Source organism: Mustela erminea, chromosome 9 (genome assembly GCF_009829155.1).
Source record: "Mustela erminea isolate mMusErm1 chromosome 9, mMusErm1.Pri, whole genome shotgun sequence".
Taxonomy (NCBI): domain Eukaryota; kingdom Metazoa; phylum Chordata; class Mammalia; order Carnivora; family Mustelidae; genus Mustela; species Mustela erminea.
In genome coordinates this window covers 5,549,123-5,574,996 of record NC_045622.1, presented here as the reverse complement: position 1 = coordinate 5,574,996, position 25,874 = coordinate 5,549,123, and the positions used below count along the sequence as shown (strand labels likewise).

General features: G+C 38.7%; 1 protein-coding gene across 6 annotated transcripts in view; it reads right to left on the bottom strand.

Annotated features, from left to right (window-relative positions):
* Positions 1-25,874, bottom strand: part of ATM (ATM serine/threonine kinase) — a 120,508-nt gene that overhangs the window by 38,034 nt on the left and 56,600 nt on the right. For 2 of the 6 annotated variants that reach the window (XR_004289491.1, XM_032360060.1), the window contains exons 29-39: positions 21,825-21,940; positions 21,082-21,208; positions 20,234-20,433; positions 12,922-13,096; positions 12,199-12,363; positions 11,255-11,387; positions 9,856-9,951; positions 7,796-7,967; positions 6,358-6,499; positions 5,158-5,334; positions 2,639-2,816 (exon numbers count right to left, since the gene is read on the bottom strand). Coding sequence is in view for 5 of the 6 variants with exons in the window: in XM_032360060.1 (XP_032215951.1) it covers positions 2,639-2,816; positions 5,158-5,334; positions 6,358-6,499; positions 7,796-7,967; positions 9,856-9,951; positions 11,255-11,387; positions 12,199-12,363; positions 12,922-13,096; positions 20,234-20,433; positions 21,082-21,208; positions 21,825-21,940 (1,681 nt within the window). In the remaining variant the exon portion in view is untranslated. The other 4 variants (XM_032360061.1, XM_032360063.1, XM_032360062.1 and 1 more) reach the window with 4 other exon arrangements.

Genomic DNA, 25,874 nt, shown 5'->3' with positions numbered 1-25,874 from the left:
CTGAAAAGGAACGAGCGCTCCCTTTAGTCCCGGACAGACCTGCTTACGCACACTCCTCCCTCGTGCGTCTGGTAGGACGTGCAGAACCTGGCACAAAACTGGTTCTTAATAAATATGAATGGAGAAGCAGAATTTAATGGCATTTCTTATTTTTGAAACAAACTACTGTGCTTAGAGACACCCAGGTGGCTCAGTTGCTGAAGTACCTTCCTTCGGCTCAGGTCATGATCCCAGGGTCCTGGGATCGAGCCCCGTGTTCAGCAACCTGGTCCATGGGAAACCCGCTTCTCCCTCTCCCTTTGCCCCTCGCCTGCTCATGCTCTATCTTTCTCTCCCTAATAAATAAAATCTTTAAAAAAACAAAAAACAAAACCTACTGTGCTTAGTAAAACTGAGAATTTAATTATATTTGTACTGGGTGCTCAGGATACAATCCCGAACACGACAGCCTACTGCTGTGCACACCAAACCCGAGACCACAGTGTGCCAAGGGCTAGCACCAAGCAGGGGGACGGCACAGAGAGGCCTATAGAAAGGAACCTGATCTCAATAAAAGTTTCATGGGGACAGTGACAGAAGAGTGACAGTGTTCCAGGCACCAGTTACACTCCTGAGACGGCCAACAAGAATTTACTGGAACAGTACCACCTGTGCCGAACCCCAGAGCTGGAAGGCAGTAGGGACACCGAGCCAAGTGAGGAACAGACACTCACATTCTTTACCACAGAGAACATGCAGGATCTGGCCACCACATGGACATGGGAGAGAGGTTCTCAGGCTTGGGCAATGGAGTGCCACTCACTGAAGACATGAGAGAAGCAGGCCAAGGGAAGGGGATGAAGAGGGTAAGTTTACTTTGAGAAGCGAGTCTGGGATGCACAGGAGACATTCAAGGGAAGGCAGGAAAGGGACAGACATCACAAAAGATAAACCATTTAATCTAACAGCAATCGGGATCTATCTTCCTTTTAAACCACAGAATTTCACACATGAAATTTAAATTTCCTTTTACAGCCATATAGATACGGCACTTTACGTAGAAGTAAAATAAAACAGGCTATTTTTACCTATGAATGGTGACAGCATAAATATGTATGTATATATGGTAAGCATGAAAAAAGTCTTGGCCATGTTCATAATGAGCTGTCAGGTCATCGTAGGCGGTGACTGATCATATTACTTTAGTAATAAAAATTGTTTTTAATATGACTTTAATATTATCTTAATATTTAAAGTTTAAATGTTTACCAGTAATTGAACTACGTACACCATATTTCCGAAATTAAGGACAGGAGATACAGTTTAGTTTGCAAAAGTCTCTATGAGAATTTTTATTTCATGAATTTCATTTTGATAATCTAAAGAAAATTCCCATAAGCATATTGTGGATCATTTATAAGACCAACTTGTAATCTACCAGAACACAGAAGGAGCTTCCAGGTCTATGTTTAAAAATTTTATTATTTCACCTGAGAGGTAAGTGCTGTCAATGGAGAAGAACTCGTAAAACACAGAACAGAGCAAACTGAGGTCGACCAGACACTGCGGTCATGTCAAGCAGAGGTTTCAGCAGTACAGAAAGGAAGACTGGGAGAATCACATGGTCACAACAACGCCGAAGTGACAGGAACCACAGCCGAGACTGGGGAAGAGCAAGTTGGCTGCTGTGAAACACACAAATCAACAATTGTCCGAGAAGCGTCCTGGTCTCACGTACACTAAGTGAATCTGTACCTGGTTTCATGTGTGCACATAAAATATGTTACTAACACATATTAAAGACTATAAGTTCACATTCTAGATTTGTGAATTTTTTCCCTTTAATTTTAGGTTTGAAAAACGGACCCCCAGCGAGCCCTCCAGTACGCGTAGATGTATTCTGTATACACACGACACACTATTCCTCTCCTCATGGCAGTTCTCCTGCTATATGTTCCTACTGTGGGAAATAGTATGAAGCATAAAAAGAAATTCAGTTATGTAAGTCAACAAAGTATAATCTATTTTGTTTTTTTCTGGGGGAGGGTTGTTTTGTTTTGGGGTTTTTCTGTTGTTGCTATTGTTAAAAAAAAAATCCAAGGAAGTATACCAAATATTAACCACAGTGATCCTAGATCATAGGATTACAGGCAACTTAATTTTTAAATTTATGCTAATTTCTCTATTATTTTCCACAACAAATATTCTGTAATACAAAGGGTTATTTTAAAAAGATGAGTTGGCCAGATCTTTACCAAAAAATTTCAACCTCTCTTCCAGTACAGGATCCAGAATATTTGCTTGCATTTATTTGTATGCTTTTCCCACTGCGAGGATGCAGGCGGTCTTCTCCATATCTGGGGTGCCAGTGCCGAGCACAGGGCCTGACACACATGGAACGCTCAGTGAGCCGCTCCGCTATCAGAAGCCAAAATTCCCTGGTGACGTATTCCACATCGAGTGCTAACCCAGGTGCTTTACACACATTGTCTCATGGAAAATGGATCACAACTTTCATCTCCGTGCTCCAGATGATAAGAAAATAAATACTCAGAGGTTACAAAATTAAGCCAATACAGCATCCTGAAGGGATTCAGACAAAATCTTTCTCTAGAACTGAGAAGTTAACCATATAAATGCTAGAAATTTAACCGAATACCTGAATCCAAATTTGCAGGGGTCGTGGATCGGCTCGTTGGTGAGGAGTGTCTGAAACAGTTCGTGAAAAATCCCTGAATGTGTGCAGAAAGCAGGTTTCTCCATGATTCATCTGTATCTTGGAGTAAAATATCATGAATCAAGTATGGAAGCACAGTCTGACAAAAGTCGGTTTTCACCTGGAACATACAAACATGTGGCATCAACAGTCCGCATGAAAATAATCTATTTCGCTTAACATTTTCATTCCGTTCCTGGCATCTCAGACTTAAAAGAAAAACGATAGACAAATCTGTCATGAACTCAATGTATCTCTAAAACACACACAAAATGCATGTACCAGGCAGGGCTCAAGAAAAATCAAAGTAACCTACAGTGTCGACGTGAAACGAAGGTGTTCATTACACAACTGTCCGTTGCCAGTCTGGGTCACACGCACATAAAGAAACAGGATGATGTTTACAAATGAAATTATTACATCATGACTGCAAATAAAATTTCAGAGTTGGAAAGTGTTACTAATAACAGTTTTCTAATTTGATATAAAGGAAAATGGAGAATCAAAGTTTAAGAGAAAAGCTGAAAATCTGATTTTTGTACATTTTCTACACTCAGTGAAAAGTCCTCCTGACTCTTCTTCTACTCAAGTGGAAGTGTTCAAGTGTTTATTATTTTAATAAGCTCCTATTTGTGTATACAATTTGGGTACTTATCTGTGACACACTCCCAAGTGTAGAAAAGCACTTTAATCCTTGTGGTACATTAAAATAGTCTGCAACCTTATCTTCGTCACGGTACTCTCTTCATGTATTCATCACATACCACACTCACAGGACAGACGACAGACTACCAAATGCACACTTTCTTTTTAAAATAAAGACAAATAAAAACAGCAGTTTTAGAAATAAAGAACTGAAGGAATTTGGAATTGGGGTGTTGTGTATATGTGTATCTGGAACATTTTATCTTGTGGCGCAAAGTCAGAACTTTATAAAAAACCCTTGGCCATGTTCACTAAAGGGAAATGCTCTGTGTGTGTGTGTTAAGGCTATCACTGAGCGGACTCAGTACAAGTGCAGTGTAGTAATGCGGGGTGTGATAATTTATTCACTGCCAGCACTTCTTCTGTAGAAGCAAAGACTGCTTTTTAAACTGCTTTCAATGAAGACACTTTATCAAACAAAATACTCTCCACTATCAGTTTTGGTTTCTTATTTCAAGTTTTTACTTGAATTCTAATTAGTTAACATACATGGTAAAATTGGTTTCAGGAGTGGAATTCAGTGATTCATCGCTTACATACAACACCCAGGGCTCATCACAAGTGCCCTCAAGTCCTCCTTAATGCCCATCCCCCGTCTAGCCCATCCCCCACTCACCTCCTTCTGTCAACCTTCTGTCTGTTCATTGCCGCGAACAGTCTCTTACGGTTTGTTTCCCTCTCTTTTCCCCCCTTCCCCTACATTCATCTGTTTTGTTTCTTAAATTCCACAAATGAGTGAAATCATATGCTATTTATCTTTCTCTGACTGGCTTATATCGCTCAGCATAATACCCTCCAGTTCCATCCACACCATTGTCTATCAGTTAGTTACTTTTAACTGGTAGATGTTTGAACTAGTCAGATATTTTGTTTTCAAACTATCACCGAATCATGCTTAATGGGACCATATAAATTATATTAGCATTAAAATCTTAGAGCATCATGATATTAGACTGCTTTAGATGGCATACTTGATAAAAACGTGTAAATTTTGTGTTTGATTTGGCATAAGCCTTTACTCTACTGAAACAAACTGTATTAGACCTTCAAAAATAAAAAAGCAGGAGCGCCTGGGTGGTTCAGTAAGGTAAGCATCCAACCCTTGGTTTTGGCTCAGGTCGTGAGCTCGGGGTCACGAGATGGAACCCCGCATCAGGTTCCACATTTAGCACGGCATCTGCCTAGAATTCTCTCCTTCTCTAGAGTGGGAAAGGTGAGAAAGAGAGTGCCTGCTCACTCTCTCTCTCTAATAAATAAATAAATCTTTTTAAAAAACAAATAAATAAATAAATAAAAATTAAAAAGCAATGTTAACTGCTACCCTATCTCTTTTCTTTACTCAAGAAAGTATACTAGGGAAAGTAAATGACAACAACCTTAAAAAAAATTTTTAAAAAGCAGACTTTTGGTTACTATAAGTAATTTACAATCATCAGTATTGTAACTATTGTTAGTAACAAACAATGCACCCTTTAGAGCTCAGCTGGTACGTAGCTCTGCCACAGCTGAACCCGACCACACAGAGCTCCAACGACATGAAGATGCTCTGTTTGATGGACTCCCAACAGCTGAGCACAGATGCTTCCTGGAGATGACTTGCATGACACCCCCCCACACACACTCTTTTTAGAAAGAGAGGCCATAAATACGGACTCGGAAGCCAAATGGAATGGCACAACCAAAGGAAACTATGAAAAGGCTCAAATACAAAAAGCACAGGTAGAAAGCGATTAAGGCAGACTCATTAATTTTCTTACTTCACACATTGGCTTTAATAATTGAAGGATTTCACTTTTTGTGCCTCCACTATCCAAAAAAGCACAAGTCAGCCTCTTTATCCAAACGTCATGGTTTTCACTTTGAGGAATCCACAGGCTCATATCATCCAGGCCTTCTAAAGGATTTTCTTTGTCTAGTCTGGGCACTTCCAAAAACTAGAAAGAAAACAGTCAAAACATGTAAGTAGAGTAATTAGAAATATGTTTTCTCTTTTCCATGCAGAACAAGTATCTAGGCATAAATCTGTTTCTAAACCAAACTAAATATAGTTAAAAATAATTCTGGAGGCACTGGATAACTCAAAATCAAAATACATTTATGTTCATATGGAAGGCCAAGTGGTATGTTAAAGAATTACTGGTCTATGCAGTAGGATACTTGAGATCTAATCGCAGCTCACTAGTAGTATAAGACACACATCACAAACTCTCTGCCTCACTGGTCTCATGGACAAAACTGCTCCAAGTCTACCACAGAGAACTGACTTCAAAATGTTAAAACTACAGTGTTTTACAGATTATGTTACTGGTTTTATTAATAGTTTATATTACTACAAATTTCACTAAGACCAAAATTATACTTATGATATATTAAAAAGACTATTACTACAGTGGGTATATGTCCCAAAGTTAATTTGGTGAAAATTCTACTGTTTATCTCCCAACAGCTTTAGGAAAAGAAACTATTAAAGACAAACACTTAGACTAAAAGAGAAGCAAGAGTTTTTATATATCATTCAGAGTCCTTTCAGTCAAACGTGGTTATGATATTAAAGTGGAAAAAGGGAGAATCTACAGGTCACCTTGTATCTCACTAGGCGGCTGTGATACTTTAACTTCCTACAGAAATATACACTTGCTTGTTGCACAATACCTACAAACCACACCAGAATCAGTGGATTTCTTGGCATCAGTGTAAGGGTTTTCTACTCCTAAGACGAAAGGCCTATCGTTAAGAACGCCTCCTATCACCCAAGTCAGTCATAAGCTGACCTTTCTATCTCAACTTTTCCACACTGCTATAATTAAAAACACAAATCCGCTGGATTCAAATACAGCTGGAATTACTTCTAAGAAAAGTTAAATGTTAGTATAATACTATTTAGGCAAATTGATATTCATATCCCACAGCAAAGAGAACTGTTTGGGTATTCAATAAATATTTATTATTTGAGAGACCTTTTTTTTGGATGTTCTAAAAGGCTGTAGATAGATCAGCATGGGATCAGGTGTCATCTTGTAAATCTCCCAGAAACTATGTCCAGTCTTTGTAGCTAAAATGCTTTTCAAACAGGTAACAGCAGCTGATCGCACTTTGACACTGAAAAACATAATTCAGATGCTTACTAAGTATATCAACTACTGATAAATGTGAAACAACCTTCAAAAAATTTTAAATCTAAAATTTTAAATTTATTTTACAGGTTGACCCTTGAAAGAGTTAGGAGCACTGATCTCCACACAGTCAAAATCTGTATTTAAATCCTAACTCCCCCTAAACTTAACCACTAATAGCCTGCTGTTGACAGGAAGACATATAGGTAACACAGTCAATTAACATAGATTTATAAATGTGTTACATACTGTACTTTTACAACAAAATAATCTAGAGAAAAGAAAATGTTTTGAAGAATATAAAAGAGAATATTTTGAGAATATAAGAGAGAAGATACATTTATATACTATACTGTATTTATCGAAAAAAGTCCACATATAAGTGGACCCAGGCAGTTGAAACCTGTGGCATTCAACTAGAAAGTGTAACGGTCAACTGTGTCAGGCAGTTTTTACTTAGGAAATCTTACATCTCTAAATAAAAAGTTAAGGGGCAACTGGGTAGCTCAGTGGGTTATCTTCTGTCTTCAGCTCAGGTTATGATCTCAAGGTCCTGGGATCGAGCCCCATATCAGGCTCCCTGCTCAATGTGGAGTCTGCTTCTCCCTCTCCCTCTGCTCCTCCCTGCTTGTGTCCTCTCCTTCTCGCCCTCCCAAATAAAATCTTAAAAAAGAAAAAAAAAAACTTGGTAATTAAAATTCTACAGCAACAATGCCAAAATTATCAAAAATTTTTAATATTCTTTCAGTAAACCTGAGTTATTTATCACTGCAGGAGGGGAGGGCCGCAAAGGAATAAAAACAGAAGCAATCTCACAGCACCAAACAGAAATGAGGATAGAATCTGCAGCAATTTTATTTGCATAAACAATTAAAATGGGCAAAAGAAAACCCTGTCTGATTACCTTAAGATTTCTGGAGTTATGCTTCCTCTCTAGGACTTATTTTTAAACGATCAAAATATTCTCAATGAGCACAGTGCCTTTGACAAGTGCCCAAAACATCTGCTTTTGCAATTCTCCTATTTTTGATGTGCTGTATCGAACCACCTGGCATTTTCTTATTGTTTGTCCAGTCTACTGTCACTAGAATTCAACATGGACCTTGTCTGGTATGCTCATCCGTGAAGCCAGTGCCTGGTACACAGCAGGGCTTCAGGGATTATGGCAACTTGAAGGAGAATGTTTTGGTTTCAGGAGATGTTAATTTCGGTAAAGTATCAATCTCCCTGAGTATCAGATGAAGTAGATGCAAGCAGATATACAGGGTCATCCCATACTCACCAATCTTCTATGAGCGTGTTGTTCAGGTAGGTCAGCGTTATGAAGGTCCACTGAAGTTCTTTATCTACAAATAACTCGGAGGCCTTGGTAGAAGATGTATCTCTACTATGCTGTATAGCTATCGTGGAGAAATCAACAGGACCCACTTCTCCCAGGCAGCTCCCAACAGCCTCTAGATTTAGAAATTCCTTTTCAGTACAGTTGTTACTAAAAGATCTCCCATAAAAACAAGTTTTCTAATTTCAAAAATACCATGTTTCATCATCCTTCAAGATTTAAGTGGTTTCTCAAAGACTCTGTATAGATTAAAGAAGCTACTATATATTGTAGCATTTTCTTTATATATCCATACAGGCAAAAGATATTTTCCCCTATAAAATTAGTAACAGAATACAGATAGTAAAGGATGAAAGTCTAAAGACAGCTACTGTGTGAACTCATCAACAGACTTTAAAGCTGTTAAAACATTTTTGAGGTATTTAAAGTACAGAAATCTTAAATACTCAGTTCAGTGAAAATTCACATACACATTTTTTTCCACCTGTGTTGTCACTACCCAGATGAAGACAGAGAACATCCTGATGCTCGTTCCCAGCTGTGAGGGAATTTAATTAAAATACCCCAATTTTTTGATAGCTCTCCTTTCAAAAGGCGGAGCCCTAGTTCCTCACCCCGAGTGTGGGGTGTACTTGGTGACTCACTTCTGACAAACAGAGTACTAGTCTTTCACTTCCCTGATTGAACTTATCCCCAAGAAGTGGATTCTCCTAGATATTATTATAAACAGAATTATAAACAGAATGAAATTTTCTTTCTAGATTGTTCACTGAGGGTGTACAGAAACACAACTAAATTTTGTGTGTGGATCCTATATCCTGCCATTGTGTCAAATTCATTTATTAGCTTTATTATAGTAGGTTTCTTGTAGATTCTCTGGGATTTTCTAGATATAGCATCATGTCATCTGTGACTACAGACAGTTTTATTTCTTTTTTTCCATTCTGGATGCTTTTTCTTTCTTCTTGTTCCACTGCTCTGGCTAGAACCTCCAGGACGACGTGGACCAGCACTGCTGAAAGCAGGCAACCTGTCTGCTTCCTGACCTGGGGGTGAAAACTTTTGGTCTCTCACTGCTAAGAATGACGAACTACACAGGAAAGCCGCTCCGGGCTCATGGAGCAAATCAGGTCTGTCCCTAGAAACAGTTAAACTACAGACAAACATGTGAATTCCTTGTTCAGAGGAAACTTCCAGGGTGCTGGTAAGGCTCTTGTTTCGAGCTTTTCGATCTGGGTGCTACATGCACAGGTACTTTCTGCCTGTGAAAACTTCCAAGGTACATACTGCTATCTGCATACTTTTCTGCATGTAAAGTGTATTTCAGTAAAAAAACTTAAAAAATAAAGAAGTCCTCCAGTTATTAGGCTCCCAGTGAGAAGACAAGAAAGACTCCACTGGAAGAAAGGAGAATCTGTGAAGGACCTTTTACTCCTCCGTTTCTCTTATCTGAAGCACCGTCGTGATGACAACATCCGGGTGCCTTCATCCAGTGCTCACCAAGTCTAAACACCTCTTCTAGGTGGGATGTGTGGTGACTATTTACCTGACACTAGGACACCCCCCAAATCGTGGTAGGAAAGGGCCCAGATGTGGTTTTCCTATCTGCGTTTAATTCACCTAGCCCTCCAAATGCTTGTTCTTACTCTGCCCTATAAAAAAGATCCGTTAGTACTGGTCAGTTATATTTATAAAATATATCAGAAGTCAATTTATTTGCAACCTAATACTACAAATACTTATTTGTGACTTCTTCTAAATTTATAAGATGTTTTTAAGTGAACAGGGATGCACATGTGTAAATCACTAATTTTCACTTTATGCAAATGTTTAAGGAAGGAAAACAGGAAAGAAGAACTGCTTAGGGACACTTCAACTAAACAGAAATAAAACTCAGCTAGCACCTCACGGTGACCTATTATCCCAAATTGACAAGCTTTTACTGAATTTGAAAACAGAGATGACAACTCCAATATAAAAACTCAATTAGCCAAATGATTTACCTAAAACCTCCCGCTCCCCAGTGTGGTTCACGGCCATCCGGCATAACTGCAACAAGCTGACAATGAGCTTCACCATGATGCCCTCCTGCGGGTTATCTAGGAGCAGTTTAGAAAAAAATGGTTTCAACTACAATGGAGAAAACATGTTTCCTTACATTTATAGATTAAATTATCTGACATGAAAACTTTCATAAAGGTTTTTAAAAAACATGGTTTTAAAACATGAGCTGGTCAAAAAACATAATGTGACTATATCTGAACTTCCTTGTAAAACAGAACCTTGGCAGTGACAGCAAAGCAGTATCTGGCAGACAGAGAAAGAGAAGCTGCGCCAATCAGCCAATACCTTAGCAAAATCACTAAGAGAAATACGAAAATCATTCAACATTGACCGGCAAGAAACCTGGAAGCACACTCTGGTCTTTAAACCCTAGATTCAGTCTAGACCAGCAATGTCCAACAGAACTTTCCACAACGATAGAAACGTTCTATAATGTGCTCTGTCCAACAACAGCCACGAGCGTCATTACTCCTGAGAACCTGACATGTGCTAGTACAATAATGAAACTCAATTTTAAATTTTAATGAACTTTAATTCACTGAAATTTAAATATCTAAAAACAGCTAATGGCTATTTTGGACAAGACAGGTCTGGACCAATGAATTACCCAAACACATAAGAACAAAAGAAAGAGGTGATCATCTTTTACACACACACGCATCTCAGAACAAAAGCACTATAAACTCTGAGCTCCTATGATCCAGACCAAAATCAGTTTTTAAAACTACTGGGAGAAAAAAACCACCATGGAAATAGGAAATTAATGGGTAAAAATTGAAAATCAAAACATAATAGAAAAAGTTTCCCCTAAGTATAATACTAAAATAACATAAACTCAAACCAAAGTAACATAAAAATGTTTTCTTAAGAAAAAAAAAAAAACCTAATAACATATACAAATGTGTGTCTGTAGAAAAGCGCACACACACACACACACACACATCCACGTTATATGTATGCACACACATAGGAGACTTAGAGTGGGACACATTGGAGCAATACCCACAGATTCCCCATATGCCTGGCCCTAAGGAATTCAAATGTTTCTTTCAGGCACTAGGGAAGTGGTTAAAAATGTTTCAAGCAGTAGAGTAATACGATCGTGTATGGGTTTAGAGAAACCATTCTGGCAGAGGTGTAGCGGATGGATAAAATAGGGTTAATTCAAGGTGAGGAGATCACTCACAATCTCTTTTTGTCTCTTTTTGTCTCATCATGATGAACTACATGATGAGAGTCTAAGGTCAGCCCATGCCAATTAAACAAAGAGTAAGAATTTATAAAAGACTCTCTCCAAAAGAAAGATGCACAAATAACCTGCGTCATTAACATCTGTACCCTGAGATGCTCTCATGAGGTCCACCATCTGGTCCTTGTGCTGAGCTAGCTGTCTGCGGAGATCCTTGAGTCCTTCCAGCCTTGTCAAAGGAAGTGCATCGTAAACACTCACAGAGAGAAAATGATTTATTTCCTAAAACAGAAAATTAGTTAAAAATGTAATGTGCTTTTTGGACATGGATGACGTCTATCAAATAAAACTCAGAGAAAAAAATTAGTACATGTCTTTTACAGACACTGATTCATATCACTATTAATGCCACAAGGGTAGAAATAAATGCCTTCTTCCACTGCAAATCTGCCAATGTTATAATCACTTAAATTTTAACGGGCTCTCTCATGATAACATACTTAAGATTTTAAGATTGTAATAGCATCCTCCAAAGGAAAAGCTTGTATTTCTACTCATTTAGTACTATAACTCTAGTTTTATATCTTAGTACATTTAACTATATTGTCATGTTGATATATAATCAAATATAGCATACGGTATTAAAATTATAACTTTTATACCAAAAATTACACGTAAACATAAATCTTCAAGTTTATAAAGATTAAAGTAAGATTAAAACTGGAAAAACCCCTTGAAAAGTCAAATATCATCTCTAATTCAAACAGTAAGTTGTCCCTCAAAAGATCAGACGGTAATTTTAAGATACTAATAGATCAGATGTATATGAAAATCAAGCATATTTTAGAACAGATTCCTTCATTATTTAATTTCAGATCTTAACCAAGAAACCTTGATAGTTATAATTTTACTGCTATACAGGAGGATATATTAAGATTCAGCTTTTTATTTGTTGAAAGAGGGGCAAATCTTATTTTTTTAAACACAATTTTTTAAAAAGATTCAGTTTTTTACTTTTAGAGAATTGCAAGTTTTCAAAAAGTACTGCTCTCTACCCTAACACAAAATAGTAAGATGGCGGAATAATTATTACCTCCAAAAGTGAAAAGGGTCCTTTACTGTATTTAATTTTCTGCTGAGTAATGCGCAAATCCTTAAAGACATCGTGGTCAGGGAAAGGATCTAGAAGTTTAATTGTCATATAGAGGTTTTCATTATCCTTGTTATCTATCACTAAGTATTTCAACAAGTCCAATACCTAAACATAATTTAAAGAAGAAAAAAAAATCAAAATGGAAAAATGATTTAATTGTATTTTAAAGTAAAACAACCAAACCTACTGTATTAAATAATAAAAACTCTACTGACCCAGCTCAGATAATGTTCTAATTACTTCCTATAGTACCACATGTGACTGTCCCTGGGCTTTCAAATGACTGAGCAAGTGTGTAAGGTGCTGCTACAGAATGGGCAGTGGGACAGAAAAGTGCCAGTACCACTGGAACATTCTGTAGACATAATACCTCCTGCACCATCACAGTGATGTCGACTGCTGTCCCTGGTTGGTGTCACCTCTACACTTCAACAGAAGACAGACACTCCTAGGTTATTTGTGAGATCAAAATTACTAAGTGCTCTGTAATTAAAGGATTATGAATATTAATTCACTGAAAATGTTTTTCTAACCATTTTTCCAAGAATATTTTCACTGAAATGACTAATTACACCGAGTAAACATAAAACATTCAGCTCCTTTCAAGAACACTCTGTACCAAGGTTATTTCCCATATCTCGCGAAGAGGATCGGGGGCAGTACCTGTTCCTGCACCTCCATGTGACCATCCACAAGGGGGATGAGTGTACCAACAATCACGTGAAGATGATTCTCTAGAGCGTCCTTACAGGAAGTGACTGCCGTGTGGCAAACCCGGCTTAGCAGGTCACAGCACAGGGAGAAGCTCCGTAACGACACATCCATGAAACGAGAAGGCCTGACACAGGGAGGAAAGTAGTGAGTTCTAGGAAACTACTTGAACAGAAGCTCATGAAGAAGTCATTTTTCTTCAGCAGCTTGAATTCTGAAGTGGCCAGACATAAAAGTCACTTTTGTATCTAATTCTTTTTTTTTTTTAAGATTTTATTTTGTTTATTCGACAGACAGAGATCATAAGCAGGCAGAGAAGCAGGCAGAGAGAGAGGGGAAATGGGCTCCCCGCTGAGCAGAGAGCCGGACGCAGGGCTCGATCCCAGGACCCTGAGATCAGGACCGGAGGCAGAGGCTTAACCCACTGAGCTACCCAGGTACCCCTGTATCTAATTCTTAATAAAGTTTATAAGCCAAAAAGAAAAGTGACATCAGCAACATGATGGGGTAGATAGCTCCCAGCTCCCCTCCTAAGAGGTACTGAAAAACAGTCAGAACTCTGTAGAACACTCTAAGCTTTACAGCAATCAAGCAAATGCTGAATTAAAAAGGAGGGGGGACAACTTAAAAACTGTAAGAAAACGTGGTTTTACTTGTCTTTGCCCCATTACTCCCTCCAAAGCTTGGCAGTTGCCATGAAACCTATGGTCCCCATTCCCAATATGGGGTCCTGGCTCTTTGTTCTGGAGGGAGCATAGCAGACCAGATTTGCAAATTATTGACATCTGTTCTAAACCAGTCTGGGAGCTACCAACTAACATAAGGGGCTAAGCTCTGATTTGTCTAACTTGGATCTCTCCAGGCTGGAAAAGCCATGAGCATTGCTTGAAAACACCACAAAACTTGCCAACTACCCACAGCTGTGAGAAGCAAAAAGTTACTGCTGAGACATACAACAAAATCACAAATATATCTGGGAAATTTAGAAAGCCACACACAAATGCTCAGGGTAAGATACTTGCCCAAATATCCCCTGAGAAGACCATAAACTTCCACTCTAGGCTAACCCCTATGTTCAGTGCAAACCTGCCTAAGTGTTGAAGAAGAGTCCTAACACAGAGCCAGTCTGCAAAAATAGGAAAGATTCTCATTCTCTCTTTCACTCATTCACTCCTGGCATTCAAGGAAATCCCCATCAAAATACTCCCTGAATGCAAGTTAAGGACAGTCTTCAGCAGCCACATGTGGCAAGGAACACGGACCCTGCACAAACAGGAGCACACTCACCCAACCAATGGACCACCACAGCCTTCAACGATTAAAAAAAAAGTCAAACCGTGGGGAAGGGGAAAATCTGATTTCCCCAGCTACATAATAAAAGTAAAATATGCAGTTTTCAGGACAAAACAGAGATCCCAGAAATAAATCCACACTTATATGGTCCAATAATCTATGACAAAGGAGACAAGACCATACAACAGAGAAAAGTCAGTCAACTAACGGTGCTGGGAGATGTGGACGGCTACACGGCAACAACAAAACTAAACCACTGCCTTACAACATATACAAAAATAAACTCAAAATGCATTAAACCTTGGGGTGCCTGGGTGGCTCAGTGGACTGGGGCCTCTACCTTCGGCTCAGGTCATGGTTCCAGGATCCTGGGATCGAGCCCCACGACGGGCTCTCTGCTCGGCGGGGAGCCTGCTTCCTCCTCTCTCTCTGCCTGCCTCTCTGCCTACTTGTGATCTCTGTCTGTCAAATAAATAAATAAAATCTATGAGAAAAAAAAAAATGCATTAACCTTAATGTGAAACCTGAAACCATAGAATTCCTAGAAGAAAACACTAACAGTAATTCCTTTGATATCAACCAAAGAAACATTTTTCTAGATATGCCTCCTCAGGCAAGGGAAAAGCAAAAAACTCCCAAAAAACAAAACAAACAAACAACACACACACACACACCACACACACACACACACACACACAATCATTGGGACTATATCAAAGTAAAAAGCTTTTGCACAGCAAAGGAAACCATCAACAAAACAACTAGGCAAGATACAAGATATCTTCAAATGACACCTGTGACAAGGGTTAATATCCAAAATATATAAAGAATTTATACAACTCAACAATTAAAAAAAAATCTAAGAAATGGGCAGAGTACTTGAATAGACATTTTCCCCAAACAAATGCCCCAAAGACACATGAAAAGATGCCCAACATCACTCATCATCAGGGAAATGCAAATCAAAAGCACAGTGAGATATCACCTCACTCCACCAGAATGACTAGTATCAAAAAGACAAGCAACAACAGGTGTTGGCCAGGATGTGGAGAAAGGGGAACCCTCGTGCACTGTTGGTGGGAATGCCAGCCGGTGCAGCCACTATGAAGAACGGTCTGGAGGGTCCTCAAAGAAAGTTAAAAATAGAATAACCATATGATCCAATAATTCCATTACTGGGTATTTACCCAAAGATGATGAAAACAATTCAAACGGACATGTAAATCCCTGTGTTTACAGCAGCATTTTTTAGAGTGGCCATGGTACAGAAGCAGCCCACGTGTCCAGCGATGGATGAATATGTAAACAAGATAAACACACACACACACAGTAGACTACTATTCAGCCATAAAAAAACAATGAGATCATGCTATTTGCAAAAGCACGGATGAACCTAGAAGGTATTCTGCTAAGTGAAATAAGTGAAAGACAAATACCACATGATTTCACTGGTATGTGCAATCTGAGAAACAGAACAAATGAAAAGACAAACTCTGAACCACAGAGAACTGGTGCCTGCCAAGGGGAAGTGGGGGGGTGGGGAGGGATGGGGGAAACAGACAAACTATTAAGAGGATGCTTACATGAGTTATGTATAAAGCTGTTGAATTATTACATTATACACGTGAAACCAATGTAACAAATTTTTTTTTTAAGATTTTATTTTTATTTATTTGACAGACAAAGATCACAAGTAGGCAGAGAGGCAGGCAGAGAGAGAGGAGGAAGCAGGCTCCCTGGCTGAGCAGAGAGCCTGATGCGGGGCTCGATCCCAGGACCTTGGGATCATGACCTGAGCCGAAAGCAGAGGCTTTAACCCACTGAGCCACCCAGGCGCCCCGTAACAAATTTTTAATTAAGGATATTTTTAAGGTAAAAAATCCACTATTTCAACACAAATCACACTGCATACGAGAAACAGGAAAGTAGGAAAGGATGGCCCATTTAAAAAAATAAGATACACGGGCCAGAACAGTCCCGAGGAAGCTCAGAGAGCGGAATTACTAGACGAAGACTTCAAACACCTGTTTTAAATATGCTAAAAGAGCTTAAAGACAAATGAAAACAGAAGCACAGCATACCCAAATTTATGGAACACAGCAAAGGCACCTCTGAGAGGAAAATATGGAGCAGTAACCACCTACATTATAAAAGAAGACTGGCAGGGTGGTGTGGAGACTAGAAAAACCCTACCAAAACACATGCTTAAAAATTAAGAGCAGTCTCTCAAACTCTTCCATGAAACAGAATAGTAGGGAACACTTCCTAACTCACTCCAGGAGGCCAGAAATTCTCTAATACCAAGGAAAATAAATATACCACGGGAAAATCTTAATTCTCAATGTCCCCTAGGAATATAGATTAAGGGACACCTGGGTGACTCAGTTGGTTAAGCATCTGCCTTCAGCTCAGGTCATGATCCCAGACTTCTAAGATCCAGCCCCACATCTGGGCTCCCAATGCAGTGGGGAGCCTACCTCCTCTCCCTTTCTGCAGCTCCCTGTACTTGTGTGTGCACTCTCTTTCTGCCAAATAAATAAATAGCATCTTTTAAAAAAAGGAATACAGATTTAAAACTCTTAAAAAAAGTACAAGCAAGCTGAATGTAAGAGCTTATTAAAAGTATTATATACCATGAGCAAGTAGGATTTACCCAGGAACACAAGAGTGAGCCAAGAGAAGAAAATCAATCCATGTAATACACCACATTAATAAAATGAAGAAAAATACATGATCATTTCAATAAACACAGCAAAGGCACTTGACAAAACTCAATCTCCTTTCCCAATAAAAACAGGCAGAAAGACATGGATAGGAACTTATCCAACACAATAAAGATAATTTATGAAAAACCCACAGGCCAACATAATCAATGTTGAGAGAATGGAAGCTTTCCCACTAAAATCAGGAACAAGATAAAGATCCCCACTTTCATCCCTGCTACTCAACACTATTGAACTTCCAGCCAAAGTAATTAGACAAGAATTAAAAGGCATCAAAATCAGAAAAAAAGAATTAAAACTATATTCATAGATGACACGATACTATACACATACAAATTCCCAAAGAATCCACAAAAAATCTACTAGTAACAAATAAATCAGCCAAATCGCAAGTCATAAGAATAGCACACAAAAATAAGTTTTAGTTCTGTATATCAGCAATAACAATCTAAAATGGAAACTAAGAAAGCAATTCCATTTACAATAGCACTCGAAAGAATTAAATACCTGGGAAGAAATTTAACCAAAAATACAAAATTCTTGTACACTGAAAACTGTAAAAGCAAGGATAGAAGAAATGAAACAAGTCCAAATAAATGGAAAGACGTCCCATCTTCATGGATTAGAAGACAAATTGTTGAGATATCAATACTATCCAAATGATCACATACTCGATGCAATTTCATTCAAAATTGCAACAGTCTTTTTTGCATAAATGGAAAAGCTGGTCATTAAATTCATAGGGCATTTGCAAAGCACCCGAAATAGCCAAAACAATCTTGAAAAAGAAGAACAAAATTGGAGGATACCCACTTCCAGATTTCAAAACTTAGTATGAAGCCACAGTAATCAAAACAGTGTGTTAGGGGCATAAGGGCAAACCAAGGGTACAGAATTGAGAATCCACAGATAAATCTACACATCAATGGCCAAATGAATTTTGACATGTTCATTCAACAGGGAAAAGAAAACACGACAAGTTCATTCAACAGGAAAAGAACAGTCTCTTCAACAAATGGTACTAGAACAACTAGATCTTAAGAATGAAGCTGAACCCCTACTGCATACCATATGTAAAAATTAAAATGGATCAACAACGCAAATATAAAAGCTAAAACTAGAAAACTCTTAGAATAAAACACAGTGGTAGATCTTTATGAACTTGGATTTGACAATGGATTCTTAAGACATCAAAAGCTTGAAAAACAAACAAAAAAAGCCCATAAATCAGACTCCATCAAAATTAAAAATTTGGGGGGCACTCCTTGGTAGGTGAACTTGGTCTCGGCTGGATTTCTTGTTGATCTTCTGGGGGAGGGTCCTGTTGTAGTGATTCTCAAGTGTCTTTGCCCCAGGCGGAATTACACCGCCCTTACCCAGGGCCGGGGTGAGTAATCCGCTCGGGTTTGCTTTCAGGAGCTTTTGTTCCCTGAGCGCTTTCCGTAGAGTTCCGGAGGACGGGAATACAAATGGCGGCCTCCTGGTCTCCGGCCTAGAGTGGAGAAGGGAGTTGGGGGAAATTGGAAGGGGAGGTGAACCATGAGAGACTATGGACTCTGAAAAACAATCTGAGGGTTTTGAAGGGACGGGGGGTGGGAGGTTGGGGTACCAGGTGGTGGGTATTATAGAGGGCACGGATTGCATGGAGCACGGGGTGTGGTGCAAAAATAATGAATACTGTTATGCTGGAAATAAATTTAAAAAAAATTAAAAAAAAAAAAATTTGGGGGGCATGTGGGTTGCTCAGTTGGTTAAGCCTCTGCCTTCAGCTCAGGTCATGGTCTCAGGGTCCTGGGATCGAGCCCCACATCGGGCTCTCTGCTCAGCAGGGAACCTGCTTCCCCCTCTCTCTCTGCCTGCCTCTCTGTCTCCTTGTGTCCTTCCTCTCTGTCAAATAAATAAATCTTTTAAAAAAAATTAAAAATTTTTTTGCAACAAAAGAAAATTATCAGGGAAGTGAAAAGACAATATACAGAATGAAATAAACTACTTGCAAATCACATATGCTGATTCACTATCCAGACTATATTTGCAAATCATATAGTAAGAGCTAGATAAGGATATTAAGAAAAGTATGACAAAACAAAATGGAAAAGGATAATCTTTGTCTGCTCTGAAGAACTCACATTTGAAGGCAATGTTATGTACTAATCAGAAAATAAATAATAGAAATATCATCAAAATTAATTTAAAAGAATAAAGATGCTTAAACTGAACATATACCCCAACTCTACATTAACTGTGATATTGTGATATATAGTAAGAAATACATATTTGCTCTTCATCCCTGCTTCCAGCACAAAGCTCCTAAAACTCCAGGAACACCAGTGATGAGGGCAAAAAGAGCGTCTCTAACTTCTGAAAGCATCTAGGTCACCTGAGGACCGGGGCTGGTTGCCTCGATCCACCTTGTGATCAGAGGATTGGAATTCTCGGTCCCACTCCCCTGATCTCTGTGGAGGGGAGTGGGGATGAAGACTGTGTCAATACCCACTAGCCAGAGCTGCAATCCATCGTGTCTCTGCCACAAGGCCTCCATAAAAACCCGCAAGGACCAGCTTTGGGAGCTTCCAGATCGGTGAACACATGCAGATGTGGGGACAGCGGTGCCCCCTGGAGAGCGCAGGGAAGCTCCACCCACTTCCGTGATACATCTCTTCATCCAGCTGTGCCTGAGCCACACCCTTTTATAATAAACTGGTAATTCGGTCAGTAAACAGGTTTCCTGAGTTCTGAGAATTTTCTGAGTTTAGCAAATGAATCGGACTCAAGGAGGAGGGTCCCTGGAACCTGCAGCGGAGAGCTGGCTGGTCAGAAGCACAGCTGGTATCTGAAAGAAGGAGGGGCTGGCAGTCTCTCAGGACTGAGCCGTCAGTCGTGGGCTCTGACACTAAGCAACTATTAGAAGCTGAAATGTAGGACACCCAGCTGGTGTCTGGAGGGTTCCTTGCATGTGTGTGTGAGAAACACCATCCTCCCCACATATAGGAACTGGGGACCAGAACTGCTGCAGTGACAAATACATATCAAGCCACTCAAAATTCGTTTATTTTAAAATGTTGAAGACCCTTAGTACTGAATATTTCTAGGGACAGGTAATGTAATTTTTAAAAAATATTGGGTATAAATATATTACAAACCAAAATTAAGCAAGCAATACTCCCGCTTCTACCTCTTGAAACTATAATATTTCAATTAAGATAAGGTAGAGAAAACAACTTATATATTGGTCTAAATATATTAAGTACCTTTTGTTGATATAATGAATCAAAGTATAGATAACATCTCGAAGAACAAAGGCCCAAGCTCCTCCTAAGGCACTTTTAATATCTTTCAGTAATAAAGTAACAAACAGGTGATATATTTTAAGAATTCTGTGCTTTTTATAAACATTATTTGTCTCAGCAGCTTGCTCACAAATGGCTAGAAGAATTTTCTGATAGGAATCCTAGAAAATAAAGACACAATTGATGAAAAACTTATCTAATCATGTATACTCAACTATAATAAATATATTTTCTATTCAAAATATATTACAAAAGTCTGTTTTAGTTTGATATTGAAGGCAAATACCACATTAAGAAATAGTACCTTAAACTGTTGTCAATTTACCTAGTTTTCAGAGAGCAAACAGTACTTTTCAAAAATATATACTCCCTAAGTCAATGTATGACTAAAGTATCCTGAGATTCACGCTTCATATGCAACATATTTCAATTAATACTGACAAGTAAGGGGTGCCTGGGTGGCTCAGTGGGTTAAGCCGCTGCCTTCGGCTCAGGTCATGATCTCAGGGTCCTGAGATCAAGTCCCGCATCGGGCTCTCTGCTCAGCGGGGAGTCTGCTTCCCTCTCTCTCTCTCTGCCTGCCTCTCTGTCTACTTGTGACCTCTGTCTGTCAAATAAACAAATAAAATCTTAAAAAAAAAAAATACTGACAAGTAAAATACCAAGATATAAACTTATAAATGAGTGTTCTTGATTTATTCAGACAAGTTTTCTATTTTTTTTTCTTTTAAGGTGTACTTACACAGATTTTCTAGCTGAAAAAGAAAAAAATTCTCTCATCAGTTATTATAATATTAATGTATACTTACAGGGCTTTTGGAAAGAATTTCTAAAATGCTTTTCAGCTTGGTTTTATGGCAATTGCTGATATAGGCAAATGTTGCTTTAATCACATGTGATGGAAAATGAGGTGGATTAGGGGCAGGATCCAAATCCCTACAAGTTATAGGAAAAAAAGCAGTCATCATTTTCAGAACAAAGTTGTTTAAAAAAAAAAAAAAAGATTCTGTTGAAGTTTCAGAAACCAGTGAAGTTTCAGAAAGAAAACAGATTATAATAACCCCAGGTTCTAAAATTATTTTCCTACTGAAACACCAGGCTTTTACTAAAATCACAAATGACTTATCACATTCTATACATTATCAGTCAGAATATCCTAATACTTTGACCTTCCATGACTTAATCTTAAATGATTTAAGAAATCTTCAATGAAGTTAATGGCAGTTCTACACGTGAGCCTTGGTATCACTTTAGCTCTGAATTAAAGCTCTATGCTACTGCTGTAACCATATTAATATTGTGAGACTGGCGATCAGACACTCTTTATATGAAGTGAAATTATCAAGTGAAATCACTTTAGTAGATACTACTACTCTTTTGTACAGCTAGCACAGTAAAGCACGTACTGAATACAGGGTGCTCTCAAGTAGCTTACATAGGAAACACAGTACGTGCCTAAAAACTGAAAGAGACATCTGAAGGCGTCAACCAATCAACTTCCCAAAGAAATTCTGAAACTGCAGCCAACTCTCTAAGTTTAAAATACCCATACCCTGAAAAGTCACAGAGGTCCGTGCTCTGGCTGGCACCAGAAGTTGCCGGTTCGTGTAACGTCATCAGTAACTCCACCACAATCTCTGGTAAATTACTAAGAAATAAATGATCAATCTGTAAGGATACAAAATTAAAATAACATTTAAGTTTTCACGTCTGTGACCTTTTAAGACAGTTTGAGGGACTAATGTTATTGCATCACTTCCAAAATTAATCCAGGACTAAAAAAGGAAATAAATAACCAAAGATGTAAGATGTGCAAGACATACAGCTAACTCCTTCTGCGTGCAACTGGCCTGCAGCCTGAGAGGAAGGTAAGGAAATCATATCCAACAAGACTCCCTTAATCTGACTCTTGTTTAATTTTAAGAATCAGGGGCACTGGGGTGGCTCAGTGGGTTAAGCCTCTGCCTTCAGCTCAGGTCATGAACTCAGGGTCCTGGGATCAAGACCCACACTGGGCTCCCTGCTCAACAGAGAGCCTACTTCTCTCTCCCTCTGCTGCTCCCCCTGCTTGTGCTCTCTCTCACTCATTCTCTCACTTTTTCTCTCAAATAAAGTAAGAAATAATTTTAAAGAATCATTTTAACTGATTAGGCTTCAGGTGTAACACTGAATTCCTCAACCTAGTGATTTTCCTGCCAACCAAATTCCCCACTGACCTACACTGCTTCTCAAACTGCATTTTACCCTTGATTTACTCGGAAAATCCATCTTGCTTTGGAATGATTGACTAGTAAGAATTCCTAGTGCCTTCCCTGCATGACTTTTCCCCAGATTTCTACTTGGCTGATATCCCCAATTCTGAGGCTGGCTGCTCCCCACACCCCCTGTCAAGAAGAGTAGACGGAAACCCTCCCAGACAGAAGCAGGCCCGTCATGGATCCAGCTCCTGTTACCCCGGGCCTCATAGACGACATTCAGTGTAAGGAATGGGTCCGCTGCACTATAGCTCACCCAAATGAACAACGATCGTGGAGACTTACAGGTGGATTTGTTAGCTCTCCGAGTAAGGAATCGCAGTAAATGGCTGATTCACTGGGTGCACAAGGAGATGAGGAGATGTGCAAACATGCTGCCTCACAACAGAAATGGTTTAAAACGGGACAAGAAAGAATGGAATGTAAAGATCCTAGCCCTTCCCTCAGGCCCATGCATCACTCAGGCCAGCCTTTCCAAGGCTGCAGCCCTTTTAAGAATGCAGCCTCGCTTCAAAGCATATCTGGGATAAGGAAGGACAAACTGGCTGCCTGTGTTTCATATTGGAGGAAACATTAGCGAATTTCCTTACACACAGAACGGCAAGTGGTTTCATGAGTTTTGTACCGTTCTACAATAAGCAAGACCTGTAATGTTTAGCTAGGGGACATATAAATTACGCAGGTGTCTAGGTACAGCCCACCAATGTTGGTAACTGTTAATATCTCAGGCTTTTGACAACTGACAAATTTTAGAGGCTCAGAGACTAATAATAGTTGTACCAACACTTATGCACGGAAGAAAGAATCTAGAAGATTGATTCGGACAAAGTGTATATTAGAGAACCAAAGAAAAAGCAAACTTAACAACAACTTAATGCCAACTGGAACTGAGTAACAGTAATTTAGGTCTTTAACAAGTTTCAAGTTTACCTCTCTCCATTCTTAACACTGATGTTTCAATCAGGCCTCAGTGTAATTATTTCCCCCTCCTTGACTTACTCGGATTCTGCAAATTGCTATCTTTTACTTTGAATACATTTATTGTTTAAAACATTTTATTTTTAAAGATTTTATTTATTTATTTGCCAGACAGAGAAAGAGAGCACGCACAAGCAGGGGGAGCAGCAGGCAAAGGGAGAAGCAGGCTCCCCATTGACCAGGGAGCCTAACGTAGGACTCATTCCCAGGACGCGGGGATTATGACCTGAGCCGAAGGCAGGCACTCAACCAACTGAGCCACCCAGGGGCCCCTAGTTTGAGTACATTTTAGAAAAGTAGTAAGATTATGCCTGCTTAGAAACAGGGAGATGGCTGGGAGGGGTAAAAGCAGGGTCTTTCATAAATTCCATAACCTTTGAAACACCAACGTTCTGTTTCAACCCTCTTTTGAGAAGGAGCTCATTTGCCTCCATACGGACTTAGATCTAGCTCCGACTGGCAGTGGTCCACCGAGGCAAGTGAGAAACTCCGTGTTCCATTTCTTGGTTCAATACAGTAACTGGGCAAACAAAAAAAGTCTCCTGAAGTTTAGCCAATTGTAATTTTAACATTAGCCAACGCTGGTTAGTCATCCTTATTTACATTAAAAGAAAAGAAAAAAAAAAAACCTCGAGAATAACCAATCTTCTTTTACTTTAAAAAAAAAAAGTTTGTGTTTTAAGTTCCCTCAAATAATTTTGGATGTATCTAAATTACTACAAAACAAACTGAAGTTGTCATAGAACCTTTTTTACTTGACTCCATCTTCTATCAAATAATGAGTATTCACTACATACTAAGTAGCCAGGATATACCAGCAAAACAGAAAAAAGTAAAAAATCCTACCTTCAGAGTACTTATAGCAGAGTAGACAAACAATGAACATGATTTGTAAGTATATTACATATACTCAGTCTCATGGGAAAAAGCAAGAGTGGGGTATGGGACCTCGAGATCACACTTCTTGAAAAGTAAAGAGGAACACTTCCTACACGCTGTTCAGTACTGGCTGAAATTTAACATCCGGTTTGCACTTATTTATTACTGCCAATTAAAATAAATTTTACGGAGAACAAACTGAGTGACTTTCAAGTGGACACAGGTGGAATATATCCGGTATTTAGGATAATTTAAGTTCATTGGTTTCATTAAAATAGACATGTTTTTAGAGTTATCAGCATTAAATATGAACGTTTTTTAAAATCTAGGTTTGTAAAAGGTCAAATAAGCTCATTTTTAACTGCTGTAATTTTTTAGCAAAAGAATGACTTAAAATGATGATTAATTTTCTGTCTCTACGTTTTTGTGGGATATCGTTAAGACAGTTTTTGATAAACTAAGCCTTTAAACGGCACTGAATTCATTGGACATTTAGGTCTTTCTCAAATGAAGTAAGATGGTAAAGCACTGACTACTGAAGGTAGGTTTGTGTTTTTGGCTTCTTATTGCAGAGAAGCAAAGAACATTTGAGTGTTTGAAAACATGCTCTGTGTTTAACAGATTCATAAATCTGCCACCTAAAGAATTCTGGCGTGACATTCACAACTGGATTCTAATGTAGTTTTCACTGGGGACCAAGTTTTTGAAAAGTTAAAATTCTTCTAAGTGTAATTAAGACTAATGGAAATAAGGGAAAAAACTTTGAATGAAAAAGGTGGGGGGTGCCCTGGTGGCTCAGTGGATTAAATCCTCCACCTTCAGCTCAGGTCATGATCCCAAGGTCCTCGGATGGAGCCCCACATCTGAGTCTCTGCTCCGCAGGGAGCCTGCTTCCTTCTCTCTCTCTGCCTACTTGTGATCTCTGTCAAATAAATAAATAAAATATTTTTTTAAAAAAAAAGAGAGGAAAATCTGTAAAAGGTTTATGAGGGGAAATTTTTGGAAAAGAATTTTATATGTGGTCAGGACTAAAGTTGAAATGAATGGATATTAAAAGTATATTGATGTAACATTGAAATTTTGCTTTTCTCTCTGTTCAGAGACAGTTTTCAATTGCTGGTTTGCACCTGAGAAGAAAATGTAAAGAAAGGTTTTTTTCTTTTGTCTGCCCAGAGAACTGGTTTCTACGTTTTCTCTTTATCAAGTCTTTGGTCACTTCCTTAAAGCTTCTAAATATTAAAGGAGCTAAGTTTTGCTAATAACTATATAACCCTACATATTTGTCATCTTGGTTAAATAAATAATTATGTTTTAAGCTGTGTAATGATTTGTAATCCACTATTCAGGCATATATTATAACTTTCTAAGGTTTTTTTAACAAACTTCTCGGGATTTAAATTGTAAATGAAGTCTCTGACTCATTAGGCCTTTGTATTTGGTATGGTAAGTTTCTCCGGAAGCACTGCCAAACACACCAAGACAAGCCTTTG